The sequence below is a fragment of the Balaenoptera physalus genome, assembly GCF_965194825.1.
Source record: "Balaenoptera physalus genome assembly, chromosome: 10".
NCBI lineage: Eukaryota > Metazoa > Chordata > Mammalia > Artiodactyla > Balaenopteridae > Balaenoptera > Balaenoptera physalus.
Window position 1 is genome coordinate 47,598,249 of NC_138889.1, and position 22,893 is coordinate 47,621,141.

Sequence of the window (22,893 nt, forward strand, 5' to 3'; positions counted from 1 at the left end):
TTCTTCTGAATGTTCTGATATAGCTCCTCCAATTCACACCTACTTATCCTCAGACATGGGAAAAATTAAGATTTACAAGCCCTGGAGATAAAGTGATTTTCAGTAAATAACCTAACAATTTTCTCAAAAATTCTACATTGTATTTCATTTTGGAATCAATTCATTAGTGTTGACTGGTGTACATTCATAAGAACTTTTACTTAAAAGCTCAATATCCTTCTTTGTTTTCACTATTTTTTTAGAGATTCTAAGACCTTCTACTCCCCCAGGGGAGGAAAAAAAAGGAATATTATATGAAGACAGCCAAGCAGTCAGTAGACAGATTCCCACTATTAGGAAAAAAAATCCCAAAATACCTGTCAGAATGCTACTGGTAAGAGATTTGGCAGGGTGATGATTATGATTACATGTGAGTAGAACAGCAGTTTCCATAATAAATGTGTGGGTTGTGAACAGATTTTGAAACAAAAAATGCTGGGATGCAGCCTAATGAATGTACTCATTAACCTTAATAGCATCAGGTAGAGAAGGGAGAGGACCATTTTGGAGGGGGGAATGAATTCAGCCTTTCAGAGTCATTTTATAAGACACATCAAACAGTGCTGCTTTCTCAATTAAAAATGAATATATGCAGCTGGGACTTCCCTGGTGGTGCAGTGGTTAAGAATCCACTTGCCACTGCAGGGGACACAGGTTCGATCCCTGGTCTGGGAAGATCCCACATGCTGCGGAGCAACTAAGCCCGTGCACCACAATTACTGAGCCCACATGCCGCAACAAGAGAAGCCACCGCGATGAATAGCCCGCGCATGGCAAAGAAGAGCAGCACCTGCTCGCCGCAATGAGAGAAAACCTACGCGCAGCAACAAAGACCCAACACAGCCCAAAAATAAATTAAAAAAAAAAAAGAATATATGCAGTTATCGGAAAAGAATTCTCTAAAATTTGAAATTTGCCTTTTAAAGTCTAATTTTCTAGTAAGTTATATTAAACATTTAAGTCCTTAGTATGTTCAAGGAATTATAATAAACATAAGGATGAGATGTCCAAAACATAAAATTTACAGTCAATTTAGGGAAAACAAATAAATGTACTTAATTTTAATATGATGACAAGTGCAAAACTAAAAGCATCAAAATGTTACCTCTATGAGAGCAGAAATCTTGTCTTCTTGTTCACCACTCTACTCCCACATAACTAACAAGTTATTAGTTATTAGTTACCCAATACTTGTTAAGTGAATAAGAAATAAATGTCACAGTATTTTGGAAGCAGAGAGGAAGGAACTATTACGCCCAGGGGAGCTTGAGAAAGGTTTTAATAAGCTGTATTCAAGTTCAGTCTGTCTGCTTGATAGATGAATTGGATTTTATCAAATCAGGAAAAATGTAAGCAGTTGAAGGGATGACTCTCTGTGCAGAGGGAACAGCATACTCAAAGGTTTGGAGGTATGAAAGTCTGATGTATTTGAGGAATGAGAATCAACTGCAACGTCTCCAGTACACAATATACGTGTGATAGTCTTAGCAGTGCCAATACCATCACACTAAGCGGGACTAAAGATTTCAGTGATCAAGAATAATTGTATGTGCCTGGCATACCCACGTCCCCCGCCCCTACCTCCCCAATGCATAAACTCACACCTCCTGACACAAATTTAACGTCTGCTAACTGCTAGGAACAGTCATTCTGATGCCTACATTTTTGGTCTGGTATTGCTCCTTTTGAAGCAGACTGAGATGATTTATTTATGTTGTTAGCCCCCGGCAGACGCCTCCCCAAGAACTCTGCGGAGTTATGCTAAGTAACCATGTTGCCATTTGAGAGTTCAGCTAATGAAACCCGTACCCACTGTATGTGATTAGCGTTCCAAGTAAATAAACCAAGGGACTGTAAATGTAAGAACTAAGAGTGTGGAAACACCCAGGATACTAATTGAGGGGATGGGGGAATAATCTCAGGAAGGCAGGACAGGAATGTGATTTTCATAAGTGATGATTCAGTGACTGGGAACCTAATGAATTGTACTGTTAAGGGGAAGACTTGAATAAAAAGAAAAGAGGATGTTCGGTCTGGAGGATAAATGAGGAAACTTCCAGTGGGCTGGAAGTCAGCAATGCGCATTCAGGCAGGTCATACATAATGGACTGCTGAGGACATGTGCTGGGACCTACCACGGTGTCTGTGCAGTTTGCCTGCACAGAATATGCATTCAAAATGCTTACTGTATTAATGCATTAGAATGAAAAGAACATGGAGACTGTTACAGAGGATCACCCAATGCAACTTTCTGTGCGACATAAATTTTTTTGTTTTCCATAGCAATAACTTAAAACGAGGACAGGAAGGAAAGAGTGTATTGTCTGCATTGTACAGATTTAGATTTTGATAAGAGAGACAAATTTTTAAATTACTGAGCATCTCTATTCTAACATTTGATAATTACTAAACCTTTTTTCTTCAGAATTTTCCAAGAATTTTTTATGCCCGTTACCATGTATCCTTAGGGGCTTCTACATTCCAGAAATATATTCTGACATTAAATCTACTGATTGTAAACCCTGCAGTAATCATATTATAACCATAACCATTGGTCTGCTTCAAATATCTATAAGTTAATACAAAAATAATAAAAATAATAATTCTAAAGTTAAAACGTTTATAAGGATATAATTGTATAGAGCATCAGATCTTTAGAGTTCTCTAATTTTCATTATTTCTCTCTTTTTTTTTTTGAGTGCCAACAGCTATTGCTCAGCATACAAAACCCTAAACATAATAGAATAGGGTGGGTTAATATGGTACTGGACCACAGGTAAGAAAATTGTTAACTTGTATTTTTTTTTAACACTCAAATTAATTTTATATGTAGAGAACAGATAGAAATCCAGGAGAAACAAAGTGCTAGAGAGCATATAAAGGGAAATCTGATCATTGTAGATCGCTACTTGTATTCATTTTCTTCCTTTTTCACCCCAAACCTATTTTCCTGTATTTTACAACCTAGGACATGGAGCTACAATGTCACTTACAATATCACTAATGTCTCCCATAAACCAACAACATCCTCCTTTACCCCCTATTCTCCACATATCTAGTCCTAGGGACTCTGAGAATTCCTTACAAATAGGCTCTTCATTCCCACTCCTTTAATACAAACATCCATTAGATCCCTTAACCACTGTAACAACTTTTCTAACTTGATCCTCTAACACTCATCCACAACCTTTCTTATCTGTCACTCGCACTGCTACCACGGTTCATCCAGTTCTCATCGTCTCTTCGTATCACTTCCCACTTTAAAAGCCACCACTGGCTCCTCTTCACCTGAATGATAAAACTCAAAACGTTTGGAATGGCCCAGAAGACCATTCATAATTGGTCTTCCTCAGCTTACTTTTCATTAGTCACCATCCGGTGCACTCTATATAGCTGCAATGCTTAATATTCACTATTCCCTGATTCACAAATACCTACTTGTTATCTAAAAAATAACATTTCAAAATACAGTTATCACTCCATTACCCATATTTTTCAAACTCAATTCAAATCTTACCTTTCTACGAAGAGTTGGTCAATTATTTACTGATCTTCTCTCTCGATGCGTTCATTTCATACCTATAACAATATTCGTTCGTATGTGGTCATTTATTTACATGTCTCTCCTCCTTTCCCATTCCTCCACTAGACTGTGAACACCTGGAGTGTAGTGTCTAAAACCTAGTTAACATCGAGCTGATCTCCCTGTGCTATGTGGTTGCTTCCCACTAGCTATCTATTTTACATTTGGTAGTGTATATAGGTGCTTTGTGACCACCTAGAGGGGTGGGATAGGGAGGGTGGGAGGGAGACGCAAGAGGGAAGAGATATGGGGATATATGTATATGTATAGCTGATTCCCTTTGTTATAAAGCAGAAACTAACACACCATTGTAAAGCAATTATACTCCAATAAAGATGTTAAAAAAAAATGGAAAGAAAAAAAAACCTAGTTAACATATGTTTTTCTAAGTTTAAGTACAATTTCAACACATAGTAAATGTGATAGATTGCATTTTCCTTCACAATATGCACTGATCCTTTCTGTGGGAAAAACTGTACACACCTGTCCCATTCAGATCAGGTTTGGCCGTATAACTTGCTTTGGTCCGTGAAATGTGAGCAGAAGTGACATGTGCCACTTCTGAGCAGAATACTTAACAACCACTGCATAAGTCCAAGACACTCTCTGTTTTTCCCTTCTGCAAGATAAGCCATGTCCCAGAAGGAATGTCTCAGATTGAAGGTGCAGAGATATAGGCCATCTGCAGTGAACCTAAAGGCTGAGCAAGAAATAAACTTTTGTTCTAAACCACTGAGATAAAGGAACTGTTTACTGCCACAAAATAATTTAGTCTAAGATAGGTAGGTATTTCATAAATGTTGAAGAAAAGAAGGAGAGTTATAGAGACATAGAAGATGAATTTTGGCTGGAGAATTCCAGAGTCAATTTTGTTTGAAACAAGAACCTTCTTTTGAAAAAACATAAAAATTAAACTTTCATGAATTGCTAATTATGAGAAATAATGGAAATTGGGGGTTGAGAGGAGAAAGAGAAGAGGGTAGATGGTAGAGTAAGAGTATATATTTTAGTAATGCGATATTGGGAAGGAAATGAAAGTAAATTCTTGCTAGATGAGCATGTCCTTAAGATGTCTGCAGGCAAGATTTAAAGGAATCTGACGTTTCTACTGAGGAGGTATTTTGAGAATGGGTACATATTTAAGATTTCTCTTTTAGTTATGTCAACCTAAGTAAGTTTAAAAATTTTTTTTTCCTATTTCAAATGTCTAAAGTACTGTCTCTATAGCAAAAAAATTGTTTTAAAAATTAAAAAACTGGGGCTTCCCTGGTGGCGCAGTGGTTGAGAATCTGCCTGCCAATGCAGGGGACACGGGTTCGAGCCCTGGTCTGGGAGGATCCCACATGCTGCGGAGCAACTGGGCCCGTGAGCCACAACTACTGAGCCTGCGCGTCTGGAGCCTGTGCTCCGCAACAAGAGAGGCCACGATAGTGAGAGGCCCGCGCACCGCAATGAAGAGTGGCCCCCACTTGCCGCAATTAGAGAAAGCCCTCGCACAGAAACGAAGACCCAACACAGCCAAAAATAAATAAATAAATAAATAAATAAAATTAAAAAAAAAAAAATTAGAAAACTGGAAACCTGACCATAACAACATCCAAATATATATATGTACATATGTGTGTGTGTGTGTGTGTGTGTGTGTGTGTGTGTGTGTGTGTGTGTGTGTGTGTATATATATCCACTTAATTCTTGTTATTCACAGTAGGTATGTTCTATAAACAGGCACCAAACACTGATTTAGTGAATACTGACCATTACTCCTAGGGGAAATACAGGTTTAAATTGTCGTGAGCCTCTAGTCACATTTTCATCAACTAGTCATTACATAACCTTGCTTTATGGTGTTCTGGTCTAAAGACACTTTATTTAATATTTAATATCTAATACTGTTGATGAATTAATATTGAATTCACAGAAAACAGCACTTTACTCATGCCTAAATGCAGTTTTGTTTTTTTTTTTTTTTTACTTTTTAAGAGTATATGTATTATCAACCTACGTTTTAAAAAAATATTTATTTTATTTAGCTGCACCGGGCCTTAGTTGCAGCACGTGGGATCTTAGTTGCGGCATGCCAGATCTTGTTCCCTGACCAGGGATCGAACCCGGGCCCCCTGCATTGGGAGCGCGGAGTCTTAACCGCTGGACCACCAGGGACAGCTGGTTTTCTATATAAGGTATAGCACAGCCTTCTTGCACTTGGGAACTCTAAATAACGTATCAGTATGATACTTGGGGATATTTTAAACAGCAAAATCAATTTAAAAAAACACACTAAAATGCAAAAACTTGGCATTTAATAGACCATGAAAAGGACAACTTCTTTATAGTATCAAAGCTGAAACAAGAAAGCAGAGGTTCACCTTGTTCAGCCTCAGCCGGGTATATGCACATCAGAAGAATCAACTCTTTTGCCACTCTCTGTATATCTGAAAATGACCATAAAAGTGCCATGAGTATCAGTATGGGGGTTGCAAATAAATTTTAGCAAGTAGGTGAATTTACAAATAACAGATTCTGCAAATAATGAGAAACGACTGTAAATCAAAGAATTGGAAAGAAAATAACGAAATGGATTATAAGGAGATGGGTAAAATGCCCATCAATGAGAAGAAATTGGATGCATGGATGGATGGATGGATGGATGGATGGATGGATGGATGGATGGATGGATGAAGAGACAGACAGATAGATAGATAGATAGATAGATAGATAGATAGATAGATAGATAGATAGATAGATAGGTACTAAATCTAGAAACTTGACTGAAATGTGGTACATTTTCAGTTTCTTTCCTTATCTTCCTTCCCCCTTCTTCCTGATTTGGTAAAATATATGTCACCCAAAAGCATTAAAGTAGCACCAGAATCTTGATAGTCCACTCTAACAATGCAATGGAAAGCATCAGATAGTAGAAAGGTAAGCTCAAGTTTTCTTGGCTATTCACTTATGAATTTATTATTCCTTACTTAGACATACCCTATCATCTTAATGCAAATCTTAAAAGCACATTTTTATGAAAATGTTAATATTTAATAAGCTAAGGTCTATATAGCACCATCTAACTTAGCCAATATGGATTGAACTTTCTTGAGACTTACACAGCAGATATTCCCCCATAAGCTTAAATAGAATAACCATCTTTTGCCACACAGATACTGGAATTTTCTGTTTATATACGAACTCTTTTATGGTTTTTATTTTGCTGTTGAATGGAAATATCTGGAACAAAACTGTTTTAAAAATCCCCACTCTAACCTATAGACTACTAAAAAACATCATCTTTTGCTAAATTAAATGTAGAGATTTATACATGGAAAAGAAAAAGCTAAAGAACATGATGAGAGATGAGTAAATTAACACACTACGGTCCTGACATTTTTTTTTTTAATGGAAATATCACCTCCAAAAAAGTTTATCAAGACAGGCTTTTTACAATCCCCATTAAATTCAGTGAATGAATTGTGAAGGGTAAATTGGACCCATTATGATCTTACATTTCTTATGTAATATTCATAATCACAGCGTTACATAAGAGCGAGCTCGCATGAATAAAAGGAGCAATTTAAATTCCCACTTCCTTGGAGAACGGGGCTCTGCTTGACAAACAGGGTTTCCGGTCCCATTTGCAGCACGCCCAAGCATCTCCTCGAGTGCCAGTGAGACCCACACTCTCCTATCAGTGATATAATAAACCCTCCAAAACAGAGCAAGAAAATGAAGCAAACAAGCCCACTTCATTTCAACTTGTCAGCTTTAAATAAAATCTGTGCAGCTGAGATGAGAAACTTCAGGGAAGATAATGTGTGAAGTAACCACATTCAACATTGGGACAAAACGTATTGCATTAGTTATTATTTTTTTTCCTGATTTGCCACAAAAGTTTTTGAAATTTCAACATAGATAATTTTCAATGAAATCTCTTCTTGTCAAGGAGGACTTGGAGGAAGAAATGGTTTATTTTTTTCATTTGTTTATTTTATTCTCCTCCTCCACCCACAGATGCCTTAGGAATATCTCAAGCCCCTATGATATCTTAATGAGTAATATATGAACTTGGGAACAACTCTCATTATCAATTTTTAAGTCAGAGCATACTGAAGAAAGTACATGCTTTTATTTACTTATTCTAATTAATATCTTACATAATACCTTCCCTGGCACAGATTTATGCAAAATATTGGAGCATGCTCTCTGCCTCCAAAAAAAAAAAAGTATAAAGGACAAAAATGCATTGGAAGGAAGATTGAAAGAAATTAAAAAGAAATTAACATTCCAATAAATAGAAATATCTGAACATTGATGAAATAAACAATGATTGTTAATGTAAATCCTTTCATTCACACTTTCCCCAGTACCCACTCCCTTTCACCCAGCTAATCTCCAAAACCCTTCCTGCCTTGTGTTCAGGGGGCTCTATTCTGTTCTTCCCTTCAACTGTCTCCGTACCTTCTCTTCCCTCTTTGTTGTTACTTTTTTGTTTGCATTGTTACATTTCCCTTGACTTTCTTTACTTCTCCTGAAAGAGCACTTGCACCTCTTCAAAGGAAGGATAGTACCACTGGGTCCCAGCAGATGCATAGCACAAGTTGTGCATATTCCAAATGACAGAGAGGGTGGGAAAAGTCAGAGACACTTTTTTCCTAAATGCCCCAAGGTGTGTCCAGATTTGATATAAACACCTTTTCTTGTCTTTTATTTCCAATGTTGTGTCTCATGTGTTTTGCAAATAAGCTTAGAATATTTTTCCTCATTCTGTTATACTCAGGAACTCTCTGATTTCAAACTCTTTTATTTTAAAATTCCTACAGTACTTTGAGTGATCAGTGCATAGAATGATATTAATATTGAGGCGTATGATCCCTGTCACCATCTTTGATGGCCTATTGCTAAGAAGTTCTTTCAATCACTCTAATGTAAAACATGACTTCATATGCGTATTTTAAATGTGTTAGAGAAGAACCATGGGATAGGAAAGAGGAGTATGGAGTATAAGGACTTCAGTTTGAGGCTCTGATGAATCAATATTTAACAGAATGACCATAATCAGAAAGTTTTTTTTAACCTCTCTATCATCACATGTAAACATGGAAACAAGTGAATATCCTGTCATAGGATGGTTAAATTAACATTAGGTATATTTTAGAAATATTTTTCATTTTTACCTTATGATAACTATAATGATTATGATTAAGTAAAGGAAAAGAATGTATTTAAAGTTAACTTGACGTAGCTATTAAACGTTCAGTAAATAGTGTGAATGGTGATATTATGCAGCTTCCATGCATATACTATATTCTACAACCAGTAAAATTCTGCCAAAAGCATAAGGTTATTCTCTGCAGTTCAAGGTAAGTGAGACTGGTACCTTCCAGCATTCTTAGATCCAAAGTTTCCATTGTGTTTTGCACTTTTTATCCTAGCAAGTTGCTGTCTCTAGAATCACGTAGTATGGCCTGAGTGCCATTTAATGACTGTTCTCAAAATGACAGCAAGTAGAATAATTTTCTTAGAAGATGTCTGTTCTAAGCTGAGGGGTTTTTTGTTTCCCCACAGTGATGGCTGGGCTGACAGGTATGATGTGACAGATGGATATCAGCGAGAAGCTGTTGGTGGAATCACAATCAAGCTCCAATCTCCTGATGTCAAGTGGTTTGATGATTATTATCTGAAGCTCCGGCCGGAAACAAACCTCCGAAACCCCTGGTTTCAAGAATTCTGGCAGCATCGTTTTCAGTGCCGGCTGGAAGGGTTTGCACAGGAGAACAGCAAATACAACAAGACTTGCAATAGTAAGCAGATTTATTATTTCATTTAAAGTGGATATGGCTAAGGCTCCAATTTAAGTAAATTGTGTCATGGGGATAGTGGCTGTAATCTGTTAGAGAGGAGGATTCTTACATAAAGTGGGTATTGCTTCTTAGAGTGGTAAGAAAAACATATGAGGGTAAATGTTCACTCTATTAAGATTTCAGACAATTTATTTATATTTATATCATTCAGGAAATTGGTACTGTGCTTAAATGATAATGTGAGCTCCAGAAAGAACTCTTTGTGACATCTTTGAAGGCAAGAACTACATTCTGGTCATTTTGATTATCTTTAGCAGTTAGCACAGTGTAAGGCACATAGAAAGGGTTTCATGTAATATGTCTGAAGAATGAATGAGTGAATGTTGAAGGACAGAGCCAATTCCTACTTCCATCAATGAACTATAAAATAGTAGCAAGGATTTGCTATGTATAATTATGATGTTTCAGGAGACATAATCTAAGCAGAGCCATTCACTCAGTTATTCAACAAATACTTACAAGGATTCACAACGTGCCAAACATTGCTTTACTTTTAAGGGTATCAAGATGAGGAAGACTAGATCCTGCCCTCAAGGGGTTTAATGTCTAGTTAGGGAGATCGTCATGCAAACAAAAATTGTAATTCAGTGTTGTAAGCAACATAACATGGGTTTTAAACAAAGGGTTTGGTTAGTTTTATTTGTAGCACATCCAAAGGGTATCTTGACTCTAAGAACCAGGTAGGGTCAATGCTGATTTGTAAGTCAAAGTGTAAAGGTTAAGGTCTGTTAAAACCAATAAGGGATTTGTTGAGACTGACATCCCACATTGTGTAACATGCATCTCATATGCATTTGCCAAGAAGTAAAATGTTTTAGTTGGCGGTATAATGTCTTTATCATCATGATGCTGGAACAGAAGAGTGCACTGGGGCAGTGAGGTTGAAATCCTGGCCCACGAACTAATTCCAGTCCATGGAGAAGTGGGCTCACCAAAATGAGGAAAATAGGAACAATGTGTGAATTTTTTATAATGCATTTCCTCCCTGAGTTCACATCCATACTATGTTTCTTCTATCAGTTCGTTCTTTTGTGAAAATGAATGAGGTAGTAAGTGGTGATTTGTAATTATCTTTAAATGTCAGTACAAGTAAAATGAGAACTTGGCAACCTTGTGTCAGTTCCTCATTCAGCAGTGGTGGAGGAGAGGGATGCTGGAGTGTAGCGTGGTACTGCCCAATGAAATCCAGAAATCATAGAAGCCTGGTGTGAGACTACATTTGCTTCTCTCTTGCTTTGGATACTGCTAACTCTTGTCCAAAATCTTCAAATGCTTATTCATTTCCTTTGTTTTTATGTTTTACTTTCATGAAAAAATGTGTGTGAATACACAGGATTGTGTTTCACAATTTCAACGTCTATAGCCAATTTTATATTTTTCACAGTTCTATCCAGTTTCTGAAGGACACAAACTTCTTTCTTCTCTTGAGATTTGGGGAGTATGTGGTCTCTGAGTACCGATTCTATGATTGTGTAGAGATTACTCTATGGAGCTACACTGGAGGAGTTTTAGAGGGTCAGCAGTAGATCCAGTCTCCTCTCCAGTTTCTCTTTACTAAGGAGTTAGTGACAACCCCTAACCAGTGTGACTAAGTGAATTTTTCCAGTTGGTCTTCACCCTCTTTTGTACTAATGTTCTTCCTTCCCCACTCCTTTTTGTCTGAAATGTCTTCTCCTTGAAATAATTCTTTGTTTCTCTTACTTTTTTTTTTTTCTGTTGGAGGTCTTATTGAGATATAGTCTTGAAAAACTCGTTGACTGATTTCCATAGAAACATTATTTCTATGGAAATTGTTCTATAAAATCCTCCATTTGAACTTGCTGCTATAGCTCTCCGTCTTTCACATGAGCACACTTCTCTGCACAGGATCTGTTCCTTACTCTAGTTCTGGAAAGCATTCTTTAGTCCCGCCCCCTTGGAATCTCATCTGTCAACAGATGTCATTTTGTACATAAAAATGAACAGTTATATGTAATACCCCTGTTATTCTTCTCAATGAGGGAATTATTATTATCCTTACTTTAAAATAACAAAAGTAAGATTTGGAGAGACAAAACAACTTGCTCAGGAAAACATTAGAACTTAGAATTGAGCTCAGATTTGTCTAAAGTTTAACCAATATGCTATTCTAAAGAGAGAGAATATTATAGTTTTAAAAATCACTATCAAATTTGCATTCTATAATAGTTAACATATAGGTCCTCTAACAGATAGAAAAGAAAAATAAATCTTAAAATTATTTGGGTACAACTATGGAATGCGATAATAGATACCCTGATATTCCGTACTCTCTACTTTTGACCATATTTCCTTATTTACGCAAATGTCCTTTCAGCATCCCAGTCCATATCTTCAAAAAGACCCCAGGTAGTTTATTCTTATCTGTAACACTACTGAATATTAGTAGTGTTTTCCTAAATATAATGTACTTTCATCAAGCAGTGTACATAAGACAACCATTTCTGAGCTGGAGTGGTAAGCTGGAGCTTATAATTCATGGATGGCAGGCAAGAAATCTTCACCTTATTCACTGTCTACAGTACCTAAAACCTAATAGATAGTTTAGTAAGTAAAATGGCTTGACACAAAGAGTGGAAATACCCATAGCCGAATTACTGCTTATTTTTCTTAGAAGCTTCTTGAAAGGCAAAGTATAAAAGCTAGGAGAGGTATCTGAATCTGGTAGTCCAGAATTAGCAGTAGCCTTATACAGAATGAGGTATAGAAAAGTTCTGAGTAACCAGAAAGTTAAAGGAAAACACTTAATATTGAATAAGTAACAGAGCCATCTTGGAAACAGACCAACTCCTAGAAATTAATTCCGAATAGATTAGAGCTAAGCGATTATAGGTGATTCACTTTGTTGTACAGCAGAAACTAACACACATTGTAAAGCAACTATACTGTAATAAAAAAAAAATTTGTAGATTTTTTGATGATGGTTATTCTGACTGGTGTGAGGTGATATCTCACTGTAGTTTTGATTTGCATTTCTCTAATGACTAATGATGTTGAGCATCCTTTCATGCGTTTGTTGGCAATCTGTATATCTTCTTTGGAGAAATGTCTATTTAGGTCTTCTGCCCATTTTTGGATTGGGTTGTTTGTTTTTTTAATATTGAGCTGCATGAGCTGCTTGTAAATTTTGGAGATTAATCCTTTTTCAGTTTCTTCATTTGCAAATATTTTCTCCCATTCTGAGGGCTGTCTTTTCATCTTGTTTATGGTTTCCTTGCTGTGCAAAAGCTTTTAAGTTTCATTAGGTCCCATTTGTTAATTTTTGTTTTTATTTCCATTTCTCTAGGAGGTGGGTCAAAAAGGATCTTGCTGTGATTTATGTCATAGAGTGTTTTGCCTATGTTTTCCTCTAAGAGTTTTATAGTGTCCAGTCTTACATTTAGGTCTTTAATCCATTTTGAGTTTATTTTTGTGTATGGTGTTAGGGAGTGTTCTAATTTCATTCTTTTACATGTAGCAGTCCAGTTTTCCCAGCACCATTTACTGAAGAGGCTGTCTTTTCTCCATTGTATATTCTTGCCTCCTTTATCAAAAATAATGTGACCATATGTGCGTGGGTTTATCTCTGGGCTTTCTATCCTGTTCCATTGATCTGTATTTCTGTTTTTGTGCCAGTACCATACTGTCTTGATTACTGTGCAATAAATGCTGGAGAGGGTGTGGAGAAAAGGGAACCCTCTTGCACTGTTGGTGGGAATGTAAATTGATACAGCCACTATGCAGAACAGTATGGAGGTTCCTTGAAAAACTAAAAATAGAACTACCATACAACCCAGCAATCCCACTACTGGGCATATACCCTGAGAAAACCATAATTCAAAAAGAGTCATGTACCACAATGTTCATTGCAGCTCTATTTACAGTAGCCAGGACATGGAAGCAACCTAAGTGTCCATCAACAGATGAATGGATAAAGAAGATGGGGCACATATATACAATGGAATATTACTCAGCCATAAAAAGAAATGAAATTGAGTTATTTGTAGTGAGGTGGATGGACCTAGAGTCTGTCATACAGAGTGAAGTAAGTCAGAAAGAGAAAAATAAATACCGTATGCTAACACATATATATGGAATTTAAGAAAAAAAAATGGTCATGAAGAACCTAGGGGCAGGACGGAAATAAAGACACAGACCTACTAGAGAATGGACTTGAGGACACGGGGAGGGGAAGGGTAAGCTGTGACAAAGTGAGAGAGTGGCATGGACATATATACACTACCAAATGTAAAACCGATAGCTAGTGGGAAGCAGCCACATAGCACAGGGAGATCAGCTTGGTGCTTTGTGACCACCTAGAGGGGTGGGATAGGGAGGGTGGGACGGAGGGAGATGCAAGAGGGAAGAGATATGGGGATATATGTATATGTATAGCTGATTCACTTTGTTATAAAGCAGAAACTAACATACCATTGTAAAGCAATTATACTCCAATGAAGATGTTAAAAATAATAATAACATGAACAAAACACTTGGAAGACAAGTGCTTAGGTACAACCTACAAAATAAAATCAGTTATTTGTGAAGTATTGCCATGCATCTACACACATCTTAAATAAATCTATTTTGTATTCTGCAATAAAGTCTTTTTAATTTTGTTAAAAAAAAAATCTGGATGGAAAACCAATGTGACTAATAACAGCACAGTGTTAATGGCAAAACCACTAATACTACCTTAGTATAATTTTCCAAGTACAGTTTATTTTTCTTTAGACTAATGATTTATTGTAACACCTGGACAGCAGTCTTTCATATAGCCTCTTCCAATTTCTCACTAAAGTATTGATGAATACATCAATAACAAAAACAATAATCTTAACTAAGAACGTCAGCCATCAGAATGCCAGTGCCTGGAGGACTTCCACTAAATAGCTATAACTCCTGTGAAATCAGATGTTGGTGCAAATGGCTAACTATTGAGAAAAAATGTTGCTGGAGCCTCATGTCACAACGTGTATACATGTAAATACACACACACTCGTATACATACACACACACCCTGATGAGTAAAATAGTGAAGTGTGAAAAAGAAAACTAGAGACAAAAGAAGCTACTGTAGGGGGATGAGGAAGGTTTTACTCAGAAAACAAATGATAAAGCATATGAGATTGGGAATATTTGGTGGTTTTAATTAAATAAAAATTTTAAAGTCCTTGTGTTAAAAGGGAAAAAAGGGCCAATGTTAGAGTCTAAATATTGATTTTCTTACAAGAAAAACTCATCCAACTTTAAAATATAAATATTAAAAAACAGATAAATGTACAATGGATAAATTGTACTTTGTAGAACAATTAGAAATGAGTAATAAACATAAGAAAAAATTCACTCCCACTGTTAATCATAAAAATACAAATGTTCTTCTTTTTTATCTTTCTATATTTTTGAAACATTCTAAAATGAGAAAAAGTTATTTCTTATCCAAAAAACAAAAGAAAAAATAAGATTTTCAAATCATCATTTTAGGATGCTTTCCCCACCCCCCCCCCCACACACATTTTTAAGGAAGGCACTTTCCTTTATATGTGTGTGGTGTGTGTGTGGTATGTTGTAGAATAATGTATATATAATGTACATAAAACACACAAATCTTAAGTGAATTTAAGCTTTATACATTTTTACATATATATATACATCTCTGTAACTACCATCCAAAGCAACAATATCAGAAAGTTCTCTCATACCCCATCCCAATCAATATCATGCTCCATTTATATAAATTTTTTCAACGCCCATCAGTTTTGCCTACCCTGTACATCATATAAATGGAATCTTACATTATTTACTTTTTGTGTCTGGCCTTTTCCCCTCAAATTAGTGTTGTGGGATTAATCCCCGTTGTTATGTGTATCAGTAGTTTATTCTCTATTGCTGTGCAGTGTTCCTTTGTATGAATACACCAGAATTTATCTATCAGTTCTCCTATAGATGGAAATTTGGATTATTCACAGTTTCAAGTATTATAAATAAAGCTTTTATGAACATTCTTGTACATATCATCTGGCAAACATATATCCTAATTCCTGTTAGATGTATACCTGGTAATGGAATTGCGAGGTCATAAGCTAAGCATATATTTAGCTTTCATAGATATTGCCAAGCAGTTTTCCTAACTAACTGAACTAACAAACTTCCACAAATGCATGAGAGTTCAAGTTGCTGTGCACCCTTGACAACAGTTGGTATTATCTTTTTTACTTTAAACATTTTGTCAGTGTTGGGTTATCATATTGTGATTTTTTTTTTAATTTTTATTTATTTATTTATTTATTTATGGCTGTGTTGGGTCTTCGTTTCTGTGCGAGGGCTTTCCCCAGTTGCGGCAAGTGGGGGCCACTCTTCATCGTGGTGCGCGGGCCTCTCACTATTGCGGCCTCTCTTGTTGCGGAGCACAGGCTCCAGACGCGCAGGCTCAGCAGTTGTGGCTCACGGACCTAGTTGCTCCGCGGCATGTGGGATCCTCCGAGACCAGGGCTCAAACCCGTGTCCCCCGCACCGGCAGGCAGACTCTCAACCACTGCACCACCAGGGAAGCCCTCATATTGTGATTTTTGATTGGCTTTTCCATCATACATTATGAAGCTAAGTTCCTTTTCAAATGCTTATTGGAAATTTGGGCATCCTCTTTTGTAAAGTATCTGTTCCAGTCTTTTGCACATTTGATTACTTTTTAATATCTATTTTAAGAGTTCCTCATATACTATGGATATGAGTTTTTTATTAGATATATGTATCATGAAAATCACCCAATTGGGAGTGTAGCTTATTACTATTTCCTATTTCTCTCATTTGCTACTTGTTTTTTTTGCTACTTGTTATTTGTCCAATTTATTCTTTATTTTTAAAATATCTACCTATCTATCTATTTATCTATTTGGCTGCGCCAGGTCTTTAGCTGAGGCACGCGGAATCTTCGTTGCTGCATGCAGAATCTTCACTGCGGCATGCGGGATCTTTTAGTTGCGGCATGCAGAATCTAGTTCCCTGACCAGGGATCGAATCCAGGCCCCCTGCATTGCGAGCGTGGAGTGTTAACCACTGGACCACCAGGGAAATCCCTATTCTTTAATTTTTAAATTCTTCCTTCCTGTTGTCTTCTTCTGGATTAATCAATATTTTTTATTATCCTATGTTGTCACCTCTATGAACATTTTTGTTTCATCTCAGTATAATTCATTTAGAGTTTTCAATAAAAATTCCTAAATGAATCCTTAATTTAATACAAACTATTTTAAGTTGGCTCTTGTTTATATTCAAGAATCTTACAAATATTTAAGTCTATTTATCCCTTTTCACTGTTTTTTGCTATTGCCGTATAATTTACTTTTATATGTACTATATATACTACTTTGTTATGATTTATTTGATTTGTTATAATTGTTGCTCTGAATGGTCAACAGTCTTATATTTACCCACGCTAGTGTTCTTCATTCCTTCTGCTACTTCCTTGCTTTCATCTCTGATTCTTTCAAGCTGAAGAATTTCCTTTAGTGTTTCTTATAATGTAGGCTACTGCCAACAAATTATATCAGCTTTTTTTCTCAGAATATTTTTATTTTCCCTTTATTTATTTTTTCAGTTTTATTAAGATATAATTGACATACAGCACTGCATAAGTTTAAGGTGTACAACATAATGATTTGAATAACATACATCATGAAATGGTTACCACAATAGCTTAGCAAACATCCATCAGGTCACACAGATACAACATTTAAGAAATAGAAAAAAATTTTTTTTCTTTGTGATGAGAACTCTTAGGATTTACTCTCTCAGCAACTTTCATTTATAATGTACAGCAGTGCTAATTATATTTATCATGTTGTACATTACATCCCTAGTGCTTATTTATCTTACAACTGGAAGTTTGTACCTTTTGACCATGTTCATCTTAACCCCTCTCCTCCCTCCTCCCACCTCTGGTAGCCAGAAATATGATCTCTTTTTCTATGAGTTTGTTTGTTTTGAAGCATAATTGACCTATAACACTATGTTAGTTCCTGGCACATAACATAGTGATTTGATATTTCTATACATTTTGAAATGTATTATTTTTGAAGGATATATTTACTGAGTATAGCATTCTGTATTGGCAGGTTTTCTTTTGTTTTGTTTTGTTTTTTAAGTTTTGTAGAGTTTATTATGATGAGCTTTATAATTTATTTATTTATTTTTTGGCTGTGTCGGGTCTTAGTTGTGGCACGCGGGATCTTTCGTTGCGGCACGCAGGCTGTTCGTTGCAGTGTGTGGGCTTCTCTCTAGTTGTGGCACACATGCTCCAGAGCACACAGGCTCCAGAGCACATGGTTGTGGTGTGTGGGCTTAGTTGCCCCGCGGCATGTGGGATCTTAGTTCCCTGACCAGGGATCAAACTGGCGTCCCCTGCATTGCAAGACGGATTCTCAACCACTGGACCACCAGGGAAGTCCCTGGCAGGTTTTCTTTTGTTTAGTTTTTCTCTCAGTTTTTTTTTCCTTTAAAAACAACATTCCATTTGTTTTCCTGAAATCCATGATTTCATTGAGAAGTTAGCCGTAATTCTTAATGTTGTCCCACTGTTGGCAATATGTCTTTTTTTTTCTAGGCTTTTAAGATAGCTTTTTTTAAAAAAGTTTTTGTTGACTATGATGAAAGTAGGTGTGATTTCCACTGCATATTTCTTTTATAGGGTTTTCAGAGCTTCTTAAAACTGTGGATTAAAGACTTGTATCTGTGTTGAAAATTTTCCAGACGTTATTTCCCGAAACAGCCCTTCTGCCACATTTCTCTCTCTGCTCCTTCACATACCCAGTTACACCTGTGTTATATCATTTGACTATGTCTCACATGTGATGTTTTCTCTAGGCTCACTTTCTTCCTTTCTTTCTTTTCTTTTCTTTCTTTCTCTCTTTTTCTTTCTTTCTTTTCTTTCTTTCCTTCTTTCATATCTCTCTTTCTCTCTGTGCTTCAGTTTGACTTTTTTCTACTATTCTTTCTTCAATCTCACTAATTGTATCTTCTCCTATGTCCAGTCTGCTGTTAACCATAATAAAAAGTTCTTAATTTCAGATATGGCATTTTACAATCCTAGAATGCCCATTTAATTCTTTTTATAGCTTCCAATTTTCTGTTGAAGTTCTCCTTCTCATCCATTTTTTCAACACTTCATTTGCTTGAAAATATTGATTATAGTTATTTTAAGGCCCTTTTTTTCAAATCCTAACACCCAAGATCTTCCATCAGTCTACTTCTATTGACTTATTTTTCCTAGTTACTAGTCACATTTTATGCTTCTTGCACATATGCAATATGTTTTCTTTTATGCCAGACATTGAGTATAAAGTAACCATAAGGACTGAATTTTATATTTTTTCCCGCAGTGATGGTTTGCCTTTTCCAGATTCAAAGCAAATGAGATGGGGTAGGTTGCAGCAGAAGGCAGAAGCAGTCAATCTCTGGTTAAGAATATCTTTACAGGACAATTGGCATGGAATTTTAATTGAGAGTCTTGGCTAGTATATCCCCTGCCCTGGATTACTGACTCGATCAGATTTTTACATTTTTGAGTTTTGCCCTCCAGCCTCTTGCACCATACTGTTTCTAAATTGGGCATGAGAAAAAACCTAATTGACTAATCAAAGTTTGAGCAGTTTTCATTCCTCAAGTGGTGCTTTTCTGCCAAATATTACAAAACAATGGGAGATTTCAGTCTTCTTCAAAATCATGAGCCTCTCATGAAGCTTCCAGAATCAGGAAGTGAAGCATGAGGCCAAATGGCTGTCATACATTTAGGGCTCCTGGAGTTTACAAACTGACATACCAGATCATTTCAATATCCAAATGTTTTTCCGGTTTCTCTTTTTTCCAGCAGTGTCATATACTAGGTGGAATTACATCTCCCCCTCCCCCAGCCCCAATTCATATCCTTTCCCAGAACCTCAGAATGTGACTTCATTTAGAAATAGTGTCACTGCAGATGTAATTAGTTAAGATGAGGACATACTGAAGTTGCATGGGCTCGTAATCCAATATGACAGGTGTCTTTATAAAAAGAGGAGAAGGGACACAAAGACAGAGAGACACACAGGGAAAATGGCATGGGAAGGCACAGCAGGGGCTTGAGTGATGCAGCAGAAAGCCAAGGAATGCTAACGATTAACAGCCACCACCAGAAGCTAGACGAGGCAAGGAAGACTCTACCCAGCGTCTCAGGCGGAGTATGGCCGCGCTGACAACTTGATTTCGAACTTTTAGCATCCAGAACCGGGAGAGAATAAATTTCTGTTGTTTCAAGCCACCTAGTTTGTGGTACTTTGTTATGGCAGCCCTAGGAAACTAACGTCCCTTCATCTAGACCAAGCTGGATCGTCAGCCTGGGTCCCTAATCTGCAGATACTCTCAGACAATAAAGCAACTGGTGATACCTGTCCACTTTTGCAAGTTTCCTCTCTGTTAGTTGATTTTGTCTTTGTTGCTTCCACACATCTTCATTGCCTTTAAATTTTTTGGTTTTTGCATTTCTTTGACGTTTTAAAGTTATGCAGTAAAAGAATTTTCATTTGCTTTCTTCTCCATTCTAACACCAGAAGTTCCTCCTTTACTCTTTATTCTTGATTGCCACAACCGTGCAATCCCAATTTTGATGTAGAGATAAAGCCTGCAATTTATAATGTCTAAAATGTTTATACTTTTGTTAATTTGTGTTTTATTTTTAAGCATTTAAAAACTTAAATCAAAATATAACTGTATCCCTTAAGTGTTTTAACTATGTGGTACTGTTAGAACACAGATTTTATCTACTATTAACAGTGAGCCTGATTTCAGTAAATTTTACTTAAAATGCACAATTATTTTAGACTAACATGATAAATGAATGAATAATAATAAAAGTATTAAGAGTATAATTTAATTATTCTAATTGTTCATTTAAATAACCCAGTAATAAAAGCTACAGAGAATTGAAATAAAACTATCTTCTAGTAACTGTATGCTATTCTATTTTGGAACCAATTTAAGGACCCATTTCCTTTACAGTTATACTCTGTCACCCACTGACATTCATTTACCATCTCTTTTGTATGATTTCTCTCTGTCACCTCCAGTAACTTCTAAAGGTGTCATTTATGACATTAACACACAATTATTCTCACCTCCATGTCCTGAGGGCACCTCAAACTTATATATCTAAAACTAACCTCATTATAACTGCTCCAACCACAGCCCCAAACTTTGAGTTCCTTCTTTTTTGCATCTCCAATTTAAGTAAATGATACACTCATCCACCCTGTTGCCCAAGATGTGGGACTAAGGGATCCTCTTGTATCCCCTTCTCTCATCCTCACAGCCAACTGGTGACCAAATACTGTTAATTCTAGTGTTTGAACATCTTCCACATCTGTTCCCTCCTTTACATTGCTGCCTGAATTCAAATCTTTATACTACTGCTGTGGTTTAGATCATCATCTCTTTACCTCGGGTATTCAAATAATCTCCATATTGAATCTTCTTTTTGACACCGGCTTCTTCCTGCTCCATTTTATGCTGAAAACTAGTCCCTAAACTGTCCATCTAGAGAACAGGTCTCATCATGTTACTCACATTCTTAAAGATCTTCTTTGGTTCTCCAGTGTCTACAAAAAGGAATCCCAGCTCCTTTGCTCCAGTCAAAACTCTTCAAATTCATCATTTACATTTTTCAAATCTCATCTTTTATTTCTTAAACCCATGGAATCTATGCTCCAGCCACTTCCTGATTGTGTTCCTCCATTTTTAAGTGGCATGCCCACTTAAGTCCCTGTGCTTTTGCACATGCTAAGTCTTGCTCAGTGAAAAGCCTACCTCAAGCTATTTGTCAATTCCACTGAGCTCACATTCTCCTGGTTTCTAATAACTCCAGCTGCCCGTTCTCAAAGAAACTCTGTTTCCCTCACATTTCACCTCTTGTGCCTTTTGTCTTCTTTTTGTCACATACAATCCAGATACTGAACATAGATCTTCCACTTCCTTTAGCTTTATGCCACCAAGTAACCACTCACACAGGCATCTATGTGTGTGCCAAACTACTATCAACAAAATGAGGATGAAATAAATGGGTTCAGAGCAACATAAAAGGACTTTGGCCCCGAGGGCATTTCTGGGGCTCTAATAATGTTCTACTGCTTGAGCCAGGATGTATTTGTTTTGAGAAAAATTAATGTATGGTTATGATTTTTACCCTTTTCTGTGTTACTGTTTTAATTTAATAAGAGTTTACCTTAACCACCCCCCCATCCAGATAAAAGTCCTCAGGCCACTATATCCAGTCTAACATTTCTTCCGGTCCACATTTTACCGCAGTACTCACTCCCACTCCCTCACCAGCTTTCTGCCACCATGTTGACTGATTCTTCTCCCTTTCTCTCTTTATAATCCTTACTTCCTTTCTTCTCAATATTTCTACACACCAAAATAAATAAGTTCCTTTGCCCCACAGAAGGCCATATACTCCAGAGAAAAAAAAAACAATGCCATCCCCATAGGGGATAAAGCAGCTACAGCAATGTAATTTTTTCCACGGTATTACACCAACATACAAACAGAAATTTCACATTGTTACACCAGCATGTAAACATGTTATGTTCCTCTTTCTCCATCAAATTATAAAGTTCTAGAGAAGAGAAAATGTCTTACTCATCTCTGCTTTCCAAATTCCTAGCACAATGCCTTGTATATGGCAAGTATTTGATAAATATTGCTAAAGAAATGTGACTTTATTTCTCGTAGACCTAGGTAGGGTTACAATGGCTATAGAACCTAGAACAGTGGTTCCCAGTCTGTGGGCTGCAAGTCCCAGGGGTCACTGTTGATCTGTTGACTGGGTCTAGAATTCGTAGGTGGTTGAGCACTGTCAGTAGACCGAACTTTGTCTTGCATATCCTTGTGTGAACATGTATGTGTTTATACACACATGCACCTTATTTTTATGCACAAGCTGTTGTAGTTAACAAATTATAAATTAATTTTTAAATTACTGAAATCATAATAATTTCTTTCTACTATGTGTTTTCTACAACAAAAGATACTAAAAGTACAAATAACATTTATGGAGTACCTGGAATATTTTGACATGAAAACAATTTCCTTTATTTAAAAAGGCTGGTTCCACTAGCGTGGCGGTGTTTCTTTGCCCTTTCTGTTACAGTAAGTTTCCAGATGGAGGTGTCCACATTTTCTCTAATAAAAATGTCTCATGAGGGACTTGAGATGGGTTAGTTACAGGATACCTCCTTATGCATCAGAATTTTTTTCCTGCCATCTTGCTTGCTTTCAAAATGCTTTTTAGTAGTTTAGCCATTACTCAAAACACTTCAGCATCTCTCAGTATGAAAACATGGCTGGAAAAGCCAAAACAGTGCATTGAGAGGAAAGAATTGTCTGGTAAGA

General features: G+C 36.6%; 2 protein-coding genes across 5 annotated transcripts in view; one reads left to right on the forward strand and one right to left on the reverse strand.

Moving 5' to 3' along the window:
• The window catches only part of GRM5 (glutamate metabotropic receptor 5), a 543,363-nt gene that overhangs the window by 384,804 nt on the left and 135,666 nt on the right, over positions 1–22,893 (forward strand). For all 4 annotated transcript variants that reach the window (XM_082410113.1, XM_082410114.1, XM_082410115.1 and 1 more), the window contains one exon: positions 9,182–9,417. In XM_082410113.1, the coding sequence (XP_082266239.1) occupies positions 9,182–9,417 (236 nt within the window). The remainder of the gene's footprint in view (positions 1–9,181; positions 9,418–22,893) is intronic.
• The window catches only part of LOC309636771 (uncharacterized protein), a 355,047-nt gene that overhangs the window by 34,510 nt on the left and 297,644 nt on the right, over positions 1–22,893 (reverse strand). Inside the window, exons 6-7 of the mRNA XM_082410294.1 lie at positions 5,989–6,054; positions 3,557–3,618 (exon numbers count right to left, since the gene is read on the reverse strand). The gene's annotated coding sequence lies outside the window, so the exon portion shown is untranslated. The remainder of the gene's footprint in view (positions 1–3,556; positions 3,619–5,988; positions 6,055–22,893) is intronic.